We start from the raw sequence: 19,727 nt of genomic DNA on the forward strand, positions 1-19,727 counted from the left end.
TATATCAAGACGGCCCAGTGCTTGAATCCCCGTCAAGCTAGATGGGCGCTCTTCTTCACTCGGTTCTCGTTCGTTATTAAGTACCGGGCCGGGACTCTTAACGCTAAGGCTGATGCTCTGTCTCGTTCTGTAACGGCCTCGGATGAGGAGAATTCCTTTGAAAAGAGTTTAATTCTCAGTCCAGTCTCTATTTCAGCAGTTCCCACCTCTCTGGGTCCTCCTCCTGGGAGAATGTCTGTACCAGTTGAATTTCGACCAAAGTTACTGCAGTGGGCTCATATCTCCAAGTTTTCTGGTCATTCTGGAGTTAAAAATATGTGTGAATTTCTACGAATTTCATATTGGTGGGACACCATGAAGAAGGATATACAAGATTATGTCAATTCATGTCCTCAATGTGCTCAGCACAAAACTCTTCGTCTGCCTCCTGCGGGGTTGCTTTGTCCACTGTCCATTCCTAAGAAACCCTGGACCCATATTTCTATGGACTTTATTACCGAATTACCCCTCTCCAAGGGTTACAATACCATCTGGGTAATTATTGACTGCTTTTCAAAAATGGCACATTTTGTTCCGTTGACCGGTTTACCAACGGCTCCCAAGTTGGCTTTACTATTTATTCGTGAACACTTCCGCCTGCACGGATTAGCTCGGGAGATAGTCTCTGATCGAGGGGTACAGTTCACTGCAAGATTTTGGAGGGCCCTCTGCTCAGCCTTACAAATAAAACTCAAGTTCTCATCTGCTTACCATCCACAAACCAATGGGCAAACTGAATGTGTCAATCAAGATTTAGAGACTTTTCTCCGTGTTTATCTCTCTCCTTCACAGGACGATTGGGTGGAACTGTTACCCTGGACCGAGTTTGCCCATAATCATCTGTACCACTCTTCCACTGGTGAGTCCCCATTCTTCATTAATTACGGATTCTATCCAAGAGTCCCAGAATTACCAATTTTTCCTTCAGAGGATGTTCCTGCTGCAGCTTCCACTCTCCGGCACTTCATGCTAATCTCAAGAAAATCTCTGGCCGCTACAAATTCTTTGCGGATAGAAAACGGCGAGCAGCTACTCAATACAAAGTTGGTGACAGGGTATGGCTCTCTACCCGCAATCTTCGTTTAAGAGTACCCGCTATGAAGTTTGCTCCGAGGTTCATCGGTCCTTACCCCGTTTTGCAAGTACTGAACCCTGTTGCCTGCAAATTGGGATTGCCTTCCCACTTTCGGGTACCAAATTCTTTCCATGTTTCTCTCCTTCGTCCCCTCATTTTAAATCGGTTTCATTCAGGGTCTCCTAGCCCAACCTCGGTAGAGACTGAAGCTGGAACAGAATTTGAAATCAAAACTATTCTTGACTCTCGTTATCTTCACAAGAATTTACAGTATCTGGTAGAATGGAAAGGTTATGGTCCTGAGGAGAGGAGCTGGGTCAAAGCTTCTGAAGTCACTGCTCCCCGACTAATCCGGATCTTTCATTCTAAACATCCAACGAAACCAGGAAAGTGTCCAGGGGCCACTCCTAGAGGAGGGGGCACTGTCACACTTGCGGCGCTGCGGCTGCCGTGCTTACCGCTCCGGGTGCGCTGGGTCTCTCGGCGGTCGTCGTCCCCGGTGGGCTCCGGGTCGTCGCGTTTTGCTGGCGCTGCCTCCGGCGGGTTCCCGGGGTGTGGGCGCCGCCATTGCGCCCGGCATCCACGAGAGCGTGGTGAGCGGGTGACATCATCGGCCCCTTCCGCCAATCAGGAGAGGGCGGGAAGTTCAAAGGCAGACGCCGTACAGAGCCCCGGCGCCTGAGTATCGTCTTTTCCAATGATCACCAGTGCTAGCAGCGTTCAGCGTGTTCTCAAGCTGAACGTCTCCTGTGTTCCAGCGTTGCAGAGTATCTTTCAGTGGGACATTCCCTGTGCTACCAGCGTTACAGAGTATCTCTCAGTGGGACATTCCCTGTGCTACCAGCATTACAGTGTATCACTCATTGGGACATTCTCTGCGTTACCAGCTTTACAGTGTATCTCTCAGAGGGACACCTCCTGTGCTTCCAGTATTACAGGGTATCCCTAAGTGGAACGCCTCCAAAACTTCCAGAGTTACACTGAATCTCAAATCCTCTTTTATTTCTTCAGCATCACTCACAAGTTCTTCATTCTTCTGTGTGCTTCAACATCGTTCTCAAATCCTCATTAATTTTTTCAACATCGCTCACAAGTTCTTCATTCTTCTGTGTGCTTCAATATCGTTCTCAAATCTTCATTCATTTTTTCAGCATCGCTCACAAGTTCTTCATTCTTCTGTGTGCTTCAACATCATTCTCAAATCTTCATTCATCTCTTCAGCATCGCTCACAAGTTCTTCATTCTTCTGCGTGCTTCAACATCGTTCTCAAATCTTCATTCATTTCTTCAACATCGCTCACAAGTTCTTCATTCTTCTGTGTACTTCAGCATCGCCCCCAAGCCTTGGCCACAACTAATTCTTTAGCATTACACGTTGGTTACAAGCGCTAATTTCTGCATGAGGAAAACCTACATCCAGCCATCCCTGCCCCGGCCCAGCTGTGGTTCCTCTTCCCTACCATCGGAAGAACCCCCGAGTTCTCAACACTCCCAACCCAGGTCAGTGACAGAGGGAGAGCGAGAACTACTTGTCACCAGCAGAGGTCTCTGATGGGGCGGGCACTTCCTAGCATTAGGCCCCACCCCCTAAATACCTGTGAATACTCTGCACTGCCTGGGGAGAGTGGGTCTTTATGACATCAGCGCAGCAGTGGCCGTTCTTAGCAGGGGGTGAGGGGGAGCAGCGGGCCTCGAAGCAGCTCGGGCCCCATAGCAGCTGCACCCCCTGCACCCTCGGAAGTTACGTCACTGGGTATGGAATTGTAGGGTGTCATTTTTTGTAAAGTTGCTTGATAGGAGACTAGAGTCCCCATACAAAATATTTACTATTGCAAAACAGCCTTAATGACCATACGTAAGAGATGATGGTTCTAGAAGAGATCCTAAGCAGTTTGTCAGGACCCAGGGTTGGAGTTTACAGTACTTAGGAGCAATTGCAGAAATCCAGAAGCAGCTGCTCCACAAGTGAATTGTCTTCATTATTATAAATCAGGAAATTAATCTGCCACACCTGAAGGTGAACCAGCAGGAAAGATGAAGCATACCTCCCAACATGACCCTCTCCAGGAGGGACACAATGTACTGCTTCTGGACTTTTCTCTTAACTTATGATTGCCAGCACCTGTATTGAACAGATAAGAAAGGTGTTTCACCACAGGTGCCGGCAATCATAAATTAAGAGGGAAGTCCAGGAGCAGAGCATTCTGTCCCTCCTGGAGAGGGTCATGTTGGGAGGTATGGATGAAGTCATACTTGCCTACCTGACCCTCTCCATGAGGGAGAAAATGCTCTGTTCCTGGACTTTCCTGGTAATGTATGATTGCCATCACCTGTGGTGAAACACCTTTCTTATCAATTAACTAGCTCACCACAGGTGCCGGCAATCACATATTACCAGGAAAGTCCAGGAACAGAGCATTTTCTCCCTAATGGAGAGGGTCAGGTAGGCAAGTATGGATGAAGTACTATACCTATATACATTTATTTCCTTTTCTGTCATGGAGCAGTTTGCCCCCAAACCATGCTGTGCTGCAATATTGGAGGAGGTGGCTGCAAAAAAATAGGAAAGCCCCTAAATATTTAGTACCATGCCTGAAACAAAGTACTATATTACCACCATTACCAGTAACCCCCCCCCCCCGTCTCCTTCCCCCATAGCGCACCTTCCCACTGCTAACACTAATGCCATATTACTGATCTTGTGCTATCCTACCATCATTACCAGTACCCCCCCCTCCCCCTTCCCTAGTGCACCTTCCCACTGCTAACACTAACGCCAAGTTACTGATCTGGTGCTATCCTACCACCATTACCAGTAACCCCACCCCCTTCCCTACTGCACCTTCCCACTGCTAACACTAACGCCAAGTTACTAATCTGGTGTTATCCTGCCACCATTACCAGTAACCCCCCCACCCCCCTAGTGCACCTTCCTACTGCTAACACTAATGCCATTATACTGATCTGGTGCTATCCTACCACCATTACCAATTAACCCCTGCCCAGTTAATAACTAATAACACCTCTCCTGCAGCCACACCCACCCCCAAGTTACCAATGACAAGTTATGTGAACTCTTGTGCTTAGTTCCTATTTTAGTTCTGTAAGATCAGCATACCCAATTGGTTTGTGCCTGTCAGGGGTTGCTGGAACCAGTAGTGCCACATATTAGATGATGAATGGTCATTAAATATTTATTACCATATGAACCTCTTGGTATGGGTGTTGTGAACAGCCCAAGCGCTTTCAGCAAAAGGCTATTTTTTTCGGGGGTAATTCAGTCCCATGCAGATCATCAGAATGATGCAATGTCACATTACAAGAGACAGACGCCATGCTGCAGCTTCCCCTGTTATAGTGTGACCACCCCACTATTTGTCTAGTTGTGATTGTGGCCTTGTGGGGTGAAAACAATAATGATTGCCCCTCCTACATTGCCGCAACCAACCAGGTGGTGTGCAGCAATGCTTAGATCACTTCTGAGGGGGGAGCTATTGCTGTCTATCTCATTTACACTATCTAATGCAGAGGTTCTCAAACTCGGTCCTCGGGGGCACACACAGTGCATGTTTTGCAGGTAACCCAGCAGGTGCACAGGTGTATTAGTTACTCACTGACACATTTTAAAAGGTCCACAGGTGGAGCTAATTATTTCACTTGCGATTCTGTGAGGAGACCTGCAAAACATGCACTGTGTGTGCCCCCGAGGACCGAGTTTGAGAACCTCTGATCTAATGTATAGGCTTACCGGGCAAAATGGCGACATGCATTTTTAAGGAATTTTTGCCCCAAAAGATACTTTACCATCCCAGTGGACATGGAGGGTGAATATAATAATGTTCCGAGCGCAGCGAGCCATGCGAGGGGACGCGGTACACTTAGACGGTGTCCATGTCGACCTATCTCGACATTGACACAAAAATAACCACAGAAAAAATTCATGTTGGTATTTCGACATGTCGGCATTGCAAATGTCGACATTCTGACTACGTCGGCATTTTGCACATGTGGGCATAATGAATGTCGGTATTTTGACTGTGTCTGTATTTTGACTGTAGCATACCTCCCAACATGTCCCTCTCCAGGAGGGACACAATGCTCTGCTTCTGGACTTCCCTCTTAATTTATGATTGCCATCACCTGTGTTGAACAGGTTAATGGATAAGAAAGGTGTTTCAGCACAGGTGATGGCAATCATACATTCAGAGGGAAGTCCAGGAGCAGAGCATTCTGTCCCTCCTGGAGAGGGTCATGTTGGGAGATATGCTGTAGGGATTATGACCGCTGGTACTGTGTCCGACGGTAAATCATTACCGAATCGGATTACCATACTATCCCTTTAAACTGGAACAATCTTGGATTGCACAGGTTCTGTGGCTGAGTAAAACCAGGTGAAATGCAGGCTTTCAGGCCAGCCACAGAACCTGTGTGATTCATGAGTGTCCCTGTTTAAAGGGATAGTATGGTAAGCCTGCTAATATACAGTTTGCAACTAATTTGGTAGACTGCTCATAGGCCCTCATTCCGAGTTGTTCGCTCGGTAATTTTCTTCGCATCGCAGCGATTTTCCGCTAATTGCGCATGCGCAATGTTCGCACTGCGACTGCGCCAAGTAAATTTGCTAAGAAGTTTGGTATTTTACTCACGGCATTACAAGGTTTTTTCTTCGTTCTGGTGATCGTAATGTGATTGACAGGAAGTGGGTGTTTCTGGGCAGAAACTGGCCGTTTTATGGGAGTGTGTGAAAAAACGCTGCCGTTTCTGGGAAAAACGCGGGAGTGGATGGAGAAACGGGGGAGTGTCTGGGCGAACGCTAGGTGTGTTTGTGACGTCAAACCAGGAACGAAACTGACTGAACTGATCGCAGTGGCAGAGTAAGTCTCGAGCTACTCAGAAACTGCTAAGAAATTTCTAATTGCAATTTAGAGAATCTTTCATTCGCAATTTTGCTAAGCTAAGATACACTCCCAGTAGGCGGCAGCTTAGCGTGTGCAATCCTGCTAAAAGCAGCTTGCGAGCGAACAACGCGGAATGAGGGCCATAATACAGCAGCAGGCCTATGACTCCATATGTACTGGAGTGGTAACTTCATAATGAAGTCTGTGTAATGAGGGCCCTGCCCCTGCTTACATGCCTACTTTTGTCCAGCTACCTAGGGGTTATATTTACAAAACGGCTGCTTTTTGGCGGGTTGGAGCTGAAAATTTAGGGCCTGATACATATTTGTATGCACATATTTGTACGCTTTAGCATGTGCGACTTTCCTCACTTCACAACTGCTGATAATAGCAAGTGAAGCTGCCGCCCAGAAATGAAAAGACGGCCACTGGAGCCGTCACGGACTCTTTCACAATTGCATACACATTTGCAGCCTACACGCAAAAGTGAGGAACATCAGGTCTAAGAGAAGGCCTGTGGGTATGCAGACTGGACATGGCAGTAGCGACGTAGGTGCCATGTTCTTGTACGTACGAGCTTGCAGTCAATGGCAGATGCACCCCCAAAAATGGCACTGACACCCCTGCGTTTTTGCAACCATTCCCCATTAACACCTCCAAACGGTCACTTCCTGTCAGTCGTTTTGCCATGAATTCCTCTTTGCGGGATCACAGCAGCACCTTGACGCATGAGCAGTGTGATTGCAGCACATGTGCTGTCTGACGATAATCACTCCATTCCACGAACATCGGCTTTGCGTACTTCTCCGAATCAGGCCCTTAAAGTGGCATTAACATTCAGTGTAAAGCCAGGCAGGCTGTACATGGAATGATAGTGCTGCTTGAAATTTTCATCTTCAACCCGCAAGAAGCAAGCCGCCGCTTTGTAAATATTGCCCCTAGTTTCACAGTGTTGCAACTCCAGCCACTTCATAAAGTCCAACTAGATAAGTATAAATCAAAAAGACATTTCCTGTATATAGCTCAGCAAACTGGCTGCTGGCCAAAGGGGAAATTTGCTAATCTAATTAACCACAAATCAGAACAGTGAGCACATGCAAGTGTGGGCAGCAGCTCAGGCAAGTCAGAGCTACCTTTCATACAATGGGCTGGATGTAATGATGCCCAAGTTGGCTCGGACATTTTTTTAAAGCAGCAATCATGTACAAGGCAAACCCATGCCTTGTAGACGATTGAAAGAAGTCTGAGTTCTGCCGGGAACCCGCACCTCCAGCCAACTTGGGCGTCATTACAACCGGCCCCATTTATCACAGCTTTCTTTAGGAGGTTGGGCCCTGGAGAATCAGCAAGGTATGTTATTTATGCGTTCTATTGCAAATAAGCTTCAAGATTTCTATATTTATAATTGGGTCTGTCATAGCGACCAACTTGTCTTTGCAGCACATCTAGTTATTTGGTTTTTGAACTGTTTATTGTATATAGTTGCCTGTCACTGTCCGAAGACTAACTGTAATACAGCTACTCATGGGCAGAGATATATCAAGCTTGGAGAGAGATAAAGTGGAGAGAGCAAAAGTACCAACCAAACAGATCCTTGGGCATACTTGCCTACCTGACCTTCTCTATGAGGGAGAAAATGCTCTGCTCCTGGACTTTCCTGGTAATGTATGACTGCCATCACCTGTGGTGAGCTAGTTAATTGATAAGAAAGGTGTTTCACCACAGGTGTTGGCAATCATACATTACCAGGAAAGTCCAGGAACAGAGCATTTTCTCCCTCATGGAGAGGGTCAGGTAGGCGAGTATGTCCTGGGGTCTATTCATGAAGCCGTGAAAAGAGTGAAGAAAACGACCAGTGGAGAAGTCATCCATAACAACCAATCAGCTTTGAAGGAAGCCTTTATCAAGGACATTCTATAAAATGTAAGTGAGATGCTGATTGGTCACCATCAGTCTTTTTCTCCACACTTTTCACTGGTTCATGAATAGACCCCCCTGGCATTTTTCAAACACAGGGCCAGATGCATCATCGCTTGGAAAGTGATAAAATGGTGAGTGAAAAAATGTCAGACAATCAGCTCCTAACTGCCATTTTTCAAATACAGCCTGTGACATGGCAGTTAGGACCCGATTGGCTGGTACTTTTTCACTTACCAGTTTATCACTCTCCAAGCGATGATGCATCTAGCCCACAGCCTTTAACATGACAGTTATGAGCTGATTGGCTGGTACTTTCTCTCCACTTTATCTCTTGTGTGTTAAGCATACTTGCCTACCTGACCCTCTCCATGAGGGAGAAAATGCTCTGTTCCTGGACTTTCCTGGTAATGTATGATTGCCATCACCTGTGGTGAGCTAGTTAATTGATAAGAAAGGTGTTTCACCACAGGTGATAGCAATCATACATTACCAGGAAACTCCAGGAACAGAGCATTTTCTCCCTCATGGAGAGGGTCAGGTAGGCAAGTATGGTGTTAAGTGAATTTGGTTAGACATCATTATTTGCACTTTAAATATAATGTTCCAATAAATATTAGCTTAGACATTTTAACCACCCTAGAATAAGAATAGATAGCGAGAGTTGCAGTTATAAAAAAATTAGAGAAATTTGTTATTCGTGAATAATAGGGAAATTTTCAGGGACAAAATTTAGGAGCTTGGCATTGAAATTAACCACAGTTCTTAACAATGTAAATCCTACAGCATTTAGCTATGTAAAACTAACCTGTCATGTTGTCTTCTCTACTGAGGTACAAGGGTGCCATCTAGTGGTCATATCTTCAAGTACAATCTTTTATGGCAAAATAAAAGTGCTCAAACAGTAATTATGAATCACTGGTATATCACTGTGAAAGATCTGTAAAGCAGGGTAGGTAGCAGGGCCGGTTCTTGCCCTTTTGGCGCCCCGGGTGGGAAATATGGGTGTGGTCAGTTACGCCCCCTGTACAGTAGAGTAGTGCTGCTGTAAAAGAAAAAATAAATTAATTAATACTTACTATCCCCGCTGCAGACCTCCGCCGGCGGCGCTCCTCTCCTCGGATCTGGCATAGACAGACACTAGAGGTCAATTATGACCCCTAGCGTCTGTGTCAGTCCCACAATGCTGTGCGGTGCGCGATGACATCATCGCGCACCGCACAGCAAAGGTCCTCTCCACGAAGGGAAACTAGATGCGTAGCGTCTAGTTCCTTTCACAGTGGGGGACCAGCGGGGCGGCGGGGGACACAGCGGGCATCGGGGGGCACAGCAGTAGCGGATCTTGCCATGGTGCGGCGCCCTCTGGATGGCGGCGCCCTGGGCAATAGTCCTGCTTACCCGTGGCAAGATCCGCTACTGGCAGGTAGGCTAAACTGTGGTCATTAGTGATAGCTTCTCAGCAGGGGATTCATCAGTGTATTTCATTAGCTGAACTGAGTTTTCATTATCTAATCAGCAGGGACGTGCGGTGAGGTAAATGGCTCAGGAGGCACTGGCTAGTACCAGAGCCAGATTTACATACAATATAGGACCCAAAGGGTTCATTTGGGCATTATACACAGGTGCAGCAGTATATACTGCTGGAAATTTGTTGAGTTTTGATCGGAGAAGATAGCTCACTGGCCATAGACTTTTTACTCCAGTGTTTTGACTATAAAAATGATTAGAATATTATAAAGAAGATATTTCTAAAATATTTTTTATATTTTTCATATACTGTATATAGTGAAATCTTTGGCATATACGTTAGTATGACAGGAAAGGCTCTGCCTCACCCCACCGCACATCACTGCTGATCAGTGCTAACTAGAGATGAGCGCCTGAAATTTTTCGGGTTTTGTGTTTTGGTTTTGGGTTCGGTTCCGCGGCCGTGTTTTGGGTTCGAACGCGTTTTGGCAAAACCTCACCGAATTATTTTTGTCGGATTCGGGTGTGTTTTGGATTCGGGTGTTTTTTTCCAAAAACACTAAAAAACAGCTTAAATCATAGAATTTGGGGGTCATTTTGATCCCAAAGTATTATTAACCTCAAAAACCATAATTTACACTCATTTTCAGTCTATTCTGAATACCTCACACCTCACAATATTATTTTTAGTCCTAAAATTTGCACCGAGGTCGCTGTGTGAGTAAGATAAGCGACCCTAGTGGCCGACACAAACACCGGGCCCATCTAGGAGTGGCACTGCAGTGTCACGCAGGATGTCCCTTCCAAAAAACCCTCCCCAAACAGCACATGACGCAAAGAAAAAAAGAGGCGCAATGAGGTAGCTGTGTGAGTAAGATTAGCGACCCTAGTGGCCGACACAAACACCGGGCCCATCTAGGAGTGGCACTGCAGTGTCACGCAGGATGTCCCTTCCAAAAAACCCTCCCCAAACAGCACATGACGCAAAGAAAAAAAGAGGCGCAATGAGGTAGCTGTGTGAGTAAGATTAGCGACCCTAGTGGCCGACACAAACACCGGGCACATCTAGGAGTGGCACTGCAGTGTCACGCAGGATGTCCCTTCCAAAAAACCCTCCCCAAACAGCACATGACGCAAAGAAAAAAAGAGGCGCAATGAGGTAGCTGTGTGAGTAAGATTAGCGACCCTAGTGGCCGACACAAACACCGGGCCCATCTAGGAGTGGCACTGCAGTGTCACGCAGGATGTCCCTTCCAAAAAACCCTCCCCAATCAGCACATGATGCAAAGAAAAAGAAAAGAAAAAAGAGGTGCAAGATGGAATTATCCTTGGGCCCTCCCACCCACCCTTATGTTGTATAAACAAAACAGGACATGCACACTTTAACCAACCCATCATTTCAGTGACAGGGTCTGCCACACGACTGTGACTGATATGACGGGTTGGTTTGGACCCCCCCCAAAAAAGAAGCAATTAATCTCTCCTTGCACAAACTGGCTCTACAGAGGCAAGATGTCCACCTCATCTTCACCCTCCGATATATCACCGTGTACATCCCCCTCCTCACAGATTATCAATTCGTCCCCACTGGAATCCACCATCTCAGCTCCCTGTGTACTTTGTGGAGGCAATTGCTGCTGGTCAATGTCTCCGCGGAGGAATTGATTATAATTCATTTTAATGAACATCATCTTCTCCACATTTTCTGGATGTAACCTCGTAGCACTTGCAGGGGGCGTGCAAATGGTGGAAGGCGCATGCTCTTCACGTCCAGTGTTGGGAAGGTCAGGCATCGCAACCGACACAATTGGACTCTCCTTGTGGATTTGGGATTTCAAAGAACGCACAGTTCTTTGCGGTGCTTTTGCCAGCTTGAGTCTTTTCAGTTTTCTAGCGAGAGGCTGAGTGCTTCCATCCTCATGTGAAGCTGAACCACTAGCCATGAACATAGGCCAGGGCCTCAGCCGTTCCTTGCCACTCCGTGTGGTAAATGGCATATTGGCAAGTTTACGCTTCTCCTCCGACAATTTTATTTTAGGTTTTGGAGTCCTTTTTTTTCTGATATTTGGTGTTTTGGATTTGACATGCTCTGTACTATGACATTGGGCATCGGCCTTGGCAGACGACGTTGCTGGCATTTCATCGTCTCGGCCATGACTAGTGGCAGCAGCTTCAGCACGAGGTGGAAGTGGATCTTGATCTTTCCCTAATTTTGGAACCTCAACTTTTTTGTTCTCCATATTTTATAGGCAGAACTAAAAGGCACCTCAGGTAAACAATGGAGATGGATGGATTGGATACTAGTATACAATTATGGACGGACTGCCACGGTTAGGTGGTATAAAAAAAACCACGGTTAGGTGGTATATAATACAATTATGGATGGACGGACTGCCTGCCGAGTGCCGACACAGAGGTAGCCACAGCCGTGAACTACCGCACTGTACACTGGTTGATAAAGAGATAGTAGTATACTCGTAACAACTAGTATGACGACGGTATAAAGAATGAAAAAAAAACCACGGTTAGGTGGTATATATTATAATACAATTATGGATGGACGGACTGCCTGCCGAGTGCCGACACAGAGGTAGCCACAGCCGTGAACTACCGCACTGTACACTGGTTGATAAAGAGATAGTAGTATACTCGTAACAACTAGTATGACGACGGTATAAAGAATGAAAAAAAAACCACGGTTAGGTGGTATATATTATAATACAATTATGGATGGACGGACTGCCTGCCGAGTGCCGACACAGAGGTAGCCACAGCCGTGAACTACCGCACTGTACTGTGTCTGCTGCTAATATAGACTGGTTGATAAAGAGATAGTATACAATACTACTAATATACTGGTGGTCAGGCACTGGTCACCACTAGTCACACTGGCAGTGGCACTCCTGCAGCAAAAGTGTGCACTGTTTAATTTTAATATAATATTATTTATCATGTACTCCTGGCTCCTGCTATAACAACCTGCAGTGCTCCCCAGTCTCCCCCACAATTATAAGCTTTATATACAATACATTGATGTGCAGCACACTGGGCTGAGCAGTGCACACAGACTGAGTCACTGTGTGACTGTGTATCGTTTTTTTCAGGCAGAGAACGGATATATTAAATAAAACAAACAACTGCACTGTCTCTGGTGGTCACTGGTCACTGTGGTCGTCAGTCACTAAACTCTGTCTGCACTCTCTTCTAATCTACAGTATCACAGCAATCTCTCTCTCTCTCTCTCTCTTCTAAATCTAATCTAAATGGAGAGGACGCCAGCCACGTCCTCTCCCTATCAATCTCAATGCACGTGTGAAAATGGCGGCGACGCGCGGCTCCTTATATAGAATCCGAGTCTCGCGAGAATCCGACAGCGTCATGATGACGTTCGGGCGCGCTCGGGTTAACCGAGCAAGGCGGGAAGATCCGAGTCGCTCGGACCCGTGAAAAAAAAAGTGAAGTTCGTGCGGGTTCGGATTCAAAGAAACCGAACCCGCTCATCTCTAGTGCTAACATCACTTGTTAGACATCGTTGTATCAGGTGACTGCCGTATTTATAATGGGTGCAGTGTGTGCGGTGCACACAGGCCCCTGGGAGTCCAGGGGGGCCCACACCGCACACCGTGCACCCATTAATATAAATATTTACCCTCCAGAGTCTGGCGGCGCAGCAACAGCGCTGCCAAAATCACTGGGAAAATGCCGCGGTGCCATTTTCCCAGTGTTTCGCGTATGCGCAATAGGTAAATCACTGGAAAAATGTCCACTGCGCCATTTTCCTGGAGATCTGCACATGCACTGTAGACTCTGGGACAGTGCTAGGGTCCCCTAGGGACCCTAGTGCCCAAAGTCTACACAGCGCTGCCGGCTAGAGAGGAGGGGGCCCAGCCGGAGCCTGCACACAGGCCTCCTCCTCTTTAGAAACGCTCCTGTATCAGGTATTAAATAAGGCTCAATCCAACACTGTAAATGATATTAAACCGTGCCTGGTACCAGGTGAAAGTGCCCATATGATTATAATCCCTCTGCTGAGTAGTGATGATATGCCATAACAGTATACCGCCAGGCAATTTATTAAAAGTTTGATTTTTCTCACTGGGGGCAGATGTACTAAGCCTTGGAGAGAGATAAAGTTGAGAGAGCTTAAATATAAACCATTCAGCCCCTGTTGTTTTTTTGACACAACCTGTAACATGACAGATAGGAGCTGATTGGCTGGTACTTTATCTCTCTCCACTTTTATCACTCTCCAAGGCTTGGTACATCACGCCCTGGTGGGGTAAAGATGCTGAAATGCAGGGCTGAACAGGCGGAGCCTTCAGATCACTTCTGTTGTGTTCTAGCTATAATATTCTAATAAGAAGAATTCATTATACCTGAGTGGTGTGCAAGTTGCCCATAATTGCAAGCTAGGAAATAACTGCTGATCTTCGCCCGTATTTAAAGTTGCCATCCAACCATCTTTCTAAATGTTCCACCACACTTTGAGTTAAGCTATAAAGAACATTATTTACATTTTGAATGTATTATTTATTGTGTATATGGATACGTTTTATATTATTAAAGATGTATAGGTATAATTGTAATTTGCGCTCTCATGTTTTATGATATTGTTTCAATTTGAGGTAGTAGTCCATATTTCTTATATTTTTTATATTTTCTATTGGCCTGCGCCCGATAATCTAATTTTCTGTAAAGAACATGTTTGAACCCGAAACAAAGTCCATACTACCAAATGATCCCATTGTACTATAAACTGTATGCACAATAAGTATACGTTTGTCATACAAAAGATAAAACTGCTCTATTTATCTCTAACATTTCTATTCTTTTATTCCTAACAGGTAACATCAGTCCAGTCTCTACTAAGAGCGAGAAGATAAAGCAAGACAAATGTGTAGTGTCCTGAGGACCTTCCACAAATACAATAGACTTTTTACAGATAACTACTGCAAATTGGAAATACATTTAAAAAGTGGCCATTTTTGCCGCCAGGAAATATAATCTCAGGGATAGCATAAAACTGAAAAATGATCTATTTTATTGGCTCTGTATATTGTAGAACGTTTACACAATTTACCCATTTATTTTTGGTAGCACAAAAATTTTGTGTATAAGACTGACAGCTTGACTAACCATGGAAATGCGTCGTCCCACTCCAACCGGGAATATCTGATTAGAATCATACTTGAGTGGAATATAAAGAAGCAAATAATATTGTCATAAAATTTTCCAGATTACAGCAAAGAGCAGGTACCAGTTTCTATTTGTTTGACAAGACGCATTGTATATCATGAGCCTCCGCTAGGGTTCTCTTCAATTTTGCTTTCAAACATCCACAAAGTACTCATATATCCTAATATTCCATACCTGCACAGTAACGCTTATTGTAAATAAATGTATAGAACCAGTAAGAATGATAAAGTAATCATTCTTAAGTAGCCTAAACTCCAGATCTCCTTATGAAATTGAAAAATGACACATACATGGACATTTTATGGGGCAGATTGGATGTTTTGGGCCAAATTTCACAGAAAATGTTGTGTGTCCAATCCCAAGACTGCCTAATGACAGTTCACAGTAGGACAGAATTCTGATCATGTCAGGCAGAAAATCCTGCCATGGATATAAAACAAACAAAAATATACACTTAAATTTCTCCCAACGTTCCAAATATTGTCCAGGAATAGTCCAATAACAAATAACGGGGATTCAGAAAATACTCACTTCAGTTGTACATCAGCATACTGTAACTCTTGATCAATAGTAAAAAAAAAAAAATTCAGACAAATAATGCAAACATAGGGGGAAATTCAATTGTTTTTTTTAGCCTGCAGATGTCGTCCAAAGGGGGTGGTGAGCTGAAATGCACATAGGGTGACCCGTCTGAGCATTCAAACAGGACTTTTTGCGTTGCGCCTATTAGTTTGGTCGGGTTTAGCCGCTTTATGTGACTAAACCCGACCTCTCTAGGCGCGATAAGCCCCAAAAAAACAATTGAATGCCATCCCGTGATCTCGCGTCACTTCAGATAGGAGATTGGGAGCCCAAACAATTGAATTCCCCCTTAGTGTGAAATACTGTGCACACATGAACATATGCATCACTCGCAGTGTGTCCACACATAACCAACTCTTGTGTATACAGTAGCACCTTGACAAAGACATTGTTATACGTTGAAATGCGACAGAAGAGTAAGGTTGAGGAACCTTCCTTACCTGATCCACATCAGGTGTCACTTCCAGTGGATGACCCACCTGGGAGAGACTTTTTGATGTGATGATTTCATTTATATTCCTGGTAGGAAGACATCCTCTCTGTTTTTAGGATTTTTAACATATGTTTATATTGTTTGTATATTATTATTTACATCATTTTTAATAAATGTGTTCATATGCATCTGCTTTTTCCTTTACATATTTTATGACCCTCATTTTGAGAGGACTATACAGGAGTCCAGATAGTCCGTTAAAGAACCTTCTACGTGTTATAAACAAGAGTGTTAAATGTAAGCTTCCCAGGGGTTTGGTGTATGGTAACTGTCTCATTACTTTCTCATTAACCTTTAGGGAGATCTTTCCAATACTGTATCAGTTAGTGATGTGTGGGCACTCTGGAAGTGATACAAATCTTTACAGAGTCACACTTTATATTATTTGTCTGTATTTTACATATTGATTAATGGTGATGGTACAACTGAAGTGAGGATTATCTGAATCCCAGTTATTTGTTCTTGGACCTTTGCTGGTCAATTTCTGGAACTTCGGGAGTGCCTTAAGTGTATACTTTTGTTTGTTTTATATCCATGGTCTTTGGGGGTTTCTAGTGGCCCCAAGTGGTATACCATAGACTGCCCCTAGGTAGCGCCTTAAAAGCAATTCACTATTCTAATTTCTTAGAAAATCCTGCAAGCCACTGATTGCACTCCAGTCTTTCAGCCCATTCTCATCATTCGGATATACGGCAACACGTGTATGTGGACAAACTGACCACAGATGCAGTCACCACGCCATATAAGGGGAATACGTGTGTGGTCAGTTTCCCTGTAAGGCTTCGCAATGTGAAAGAAAATGTGGATTCAAAAATCGGAATTTATGTTGATATGTACATTGAACAATTTCTACTTTCATCTTTCTGTTCTGAAAGACTTTGCAATATATTTTTCTTGAAAGATCTACAGTAAATACTAAGACTCTTGGCAGCATGCTCCATGTGTTTACTACATGTACAGTCCAATACTACAAATGAAGTGGAAGAACCTTCTTTATCCTAATCAGGGAATTCTACTATCTATAAGTACTTTGACTTTAAAAGTTAAAAAACAAAACAAAGCTGCTGTGAAACCTGTAGGACGGAGGTGTTTCAGAATACTTCAGGGATAAAGTTTATAATAACTAATAAAACAAATCTTTATATAATGTGAATAATCCTAGTGCATGTTCAAGTTTTGTATGATACAATGCAACAGTTTTACGAAAATAATGTTAATGCAAATTATTTCTGTTTATTGGGTTAAACTAGAGAAAGGTAAATATAATTAAGTGGAAATAAAGCCCAAAATCTTTACCACTTATGTAAAATTCCCAAATGCTGTCAGTCCACACACATTTAAGTGGTAAATGTGTGTTATTTAGTGTCAGCCTTTGCTGACTAGTGAATGCTACGAAGATCTCTCTCAAATGTTGGCTCCTATGACTGTGCCAGATGTGTGACTACATGAGTGACATGAGGGAGAGGAATCAGCAGCAGAAAACAAGAAGTAATAATGCCACTGTATACTGTAGGTAATTGGTACGTCCTCATCTAGAATTCTGTGTTAATTTCTGGAAGCCATATCTACAAAACGATATTAACACAAAATACCCCTTTCACACCGCACAAATAACCCGGTATCGACCTGGCATATTGCTGGGTCGACACGGGTCAGTGTGCGGTGTGAAAGCACAAAGTCCAAATTCCCGGGTAGCGTGACCCGGTAATTCAACCCGGGTTATAATCAGTGTTATTCCCGGGTTGAATACCGGGTCATTGGCTGCGTAAACAGATTCCCGGGTCGATGCGACTCGGGACCCGTTTACTAGATAGGGAGAGGCGGCGCGGAGATGAGCTCATCTCGCGACGACGCCTCCGCCTCTGCCCCCGCTGCCAGCTCCGCCCCCGCTGCTATGGCAACCGACCCGGCATATTGCCAGGTCGGACAGCCATCCAAAAGGGGTAGGAGAGTCTCCAATGCCGGATCCCACCCGGGAAGGACCAGTTTCAAATTCCCGGGTGGGATCTGGCATTGGAGATGTAAAGGGGTATTATAGACGGGTGTCGTACGGTATGCCGGCTCCCGGCACCCAGTATACCGGCGCTGGGAGCCCGACCGCCGGCATACCGACAGCGTGGCGAGCGCAAAAGAGCCCCTTGCAGGCTCGCTGCGCTCGCCACGCTGTGGGCACGGTGGCGCGCTATACGCGCCACACTATTTTATTCTCCCTCCAGGGGGGTCGTGGACCCCCAAAGAGGGAGAATAGTAGTCGTTATGCCGGGTGTCGGGATTCCGGCGCCGGTATACTGTGCGCCGGGATCCCGACATTCGGCATACAGAAGACCACCCTTATAGACTGTGTAAAGAAGGTCAACTAAAATGGTGCATGGCCTACATCACAACTGGAGGGAGGTAGGTTCAGGGGAAATTTGAGGAAAAATTATTTCACAGAAAGGTTAGTGGACACATGGGATAGCCTCCCAGCAGAAGTAGAAGAGGCTAAGACAGTAGAGCAATTTAAACATGCTTGAGATAGGCATAAGAATATCATTATAAAGAAATAAGGATCAAATAGGGTTTGAGGTAACAAAATTGTTAAAAAAATGGGCAGACTAGATGGACCAAGTGGTTCTAGTCTGCCGTCAAATTCTCTGTTTCTACGAGCTATGACCTAAAAAGGCTATAATATCCATTTTTTGAAATAGAATCCTAGAATCTTTGAATAGTTTATTATTATTTATTTATTTATTTATTTATTAACAGTTTCTTATATAGAGCAGCAAATTCCATTGAGCTTTTCAATTGGAAATAACAATGATATAACTGGGTAATAACAAACAGTCATAGAGGTAGGAAGGCCCTGCTGGCAAGCTTACAATCTATAGGTAAATAGGCATGGATACACAAGGATAGGCGCTATCTATTGCATAGTTGTCCACCAGATTGCAAAGGTTCTTGGTGGGCTGTATGATATGGTCATACAGCAATGATGAACCGGGGTCGAGAGGAAGGGAAAGTGAAGAATGAGAAGACATGTGAGGATATGTGTGGACTGTGCAGAGTGGATGCAATTTGATAGGAAGGTTTATGAAAGTTATGTGGGCGGTTCTGGAATTTGAAACGCTTGCCTGAAGAGGTGAGTTTTCAGGGAACGCTTGAAGGTTTGGAGACTAGCGGAGAGTCTTATTGTGCGTGGTAGGGCATTCCACAGAGTGGGTGCAGCCCGAAGAAAGTCCTGCAATCGTGAGTGGGAGCGAGTAATGAGTGTGGATGAGAGACGCAGATCTTGTGAAGAGCGAAGAGGTCGGGTTGGGAGATATTTTGAGATAAGCGAAGTGATGTACTTTGGTGTAGTTTAATTACTGGCCTTGTGTGTGAGTAAAAGTATTTCATATTGAATACGGTACAATGCAGGTAACTAATGGAGGGACTGACAGAGTGGATCTGCAGACGATGAACATCTAGCGAGGAAGATTAGCCTTGCAGCTGCATTCAGAATGGATTGTAGTGGCGAGAGTCACATTTTGGGAAGACCAGTTAGGAGACTATTGCAATAATCAATGCGGGAGATAATGAGAGCATGGATTAGAGTTTTAGCAGTGTCTTGTGTAAGGTATGGTCATATTTTGGTTATGTTTTTTAGATGCATGTAACATGATTTTGAGACAGATTGAATGTGGGGAACAAAGGACAGATCAGAGTCAAGGATGACACCTAGGCAGCGAGCTTGTGGGGTAGGGTTGAATGTCGAGTTTTCAACAGTGCTAGAGATATCAGGTTGGTACCTACTATTGGCCGGTGGAAATATAATTAACTCTGTTTTTGAAATATTAAGTTTGAGGTGGCGAGATGCCATCCAAGATGAAATGGCAGAAAGGCATTCAGTGACACGGCCCGGTACAGATAGGGACAAATCAGGGGAGGATAGGTAGATTTGAGTATCATCTGCGTACAGATGATACTGAAATCCAAAAGAGCTTATTAGTTTACCAAGAGATGAGGTATAGATAGAGAAAAGCAGAAGACCCAAGACTGAGCCTTGCGCTACTCCAACTGAAAGAGGTAGCGAAGAGGAGGT

The 19,727-nt window shown here is 44.7% G+C and overlaps 1 protein-coding gene across 1 annotated transcript in view; it reads left to right on the top strand.

Annotated features, from left to right (window-relative positions):
- FAM83F (family with sequence similarity 83 member F) overlaps positions 1-16,823 on the top strand; it is a 69,113-nt gene extending 52,290 nt beyond the window's left edge. The window contains exon 4 of the mRNA XM_063940723.1: positions 14,241-16,823. Coding sequence (XP_063796793.1) covers positions 14,241-14,305 — 65 coding nt within the window. The 3' untranslated portion in view covers positions 14,306-16,823. The remainder of the gene's footprint in view (positions 1-14,240) is intronic.
- Positions 16,824-19,727: the final 2,904 nt, after the last annotated feature.

The sequence above is a fragment of the Pseudophryne corroboree genome, chromosome 9, assembly GCF_028390025.1.
Source record: "Pseudophryne corroboree isolate aPseCor3 chromosome 9, aPseCor3.hap2, whole genome shotgun sequence".
NCBI classification, from domain to species: domain Eukaryota; kingdom Metazoa; phylum Chordata; class Amphibia; order Anura; family Myobatrachidae; genus Pseudophryne; species Pseudophryne corroboree.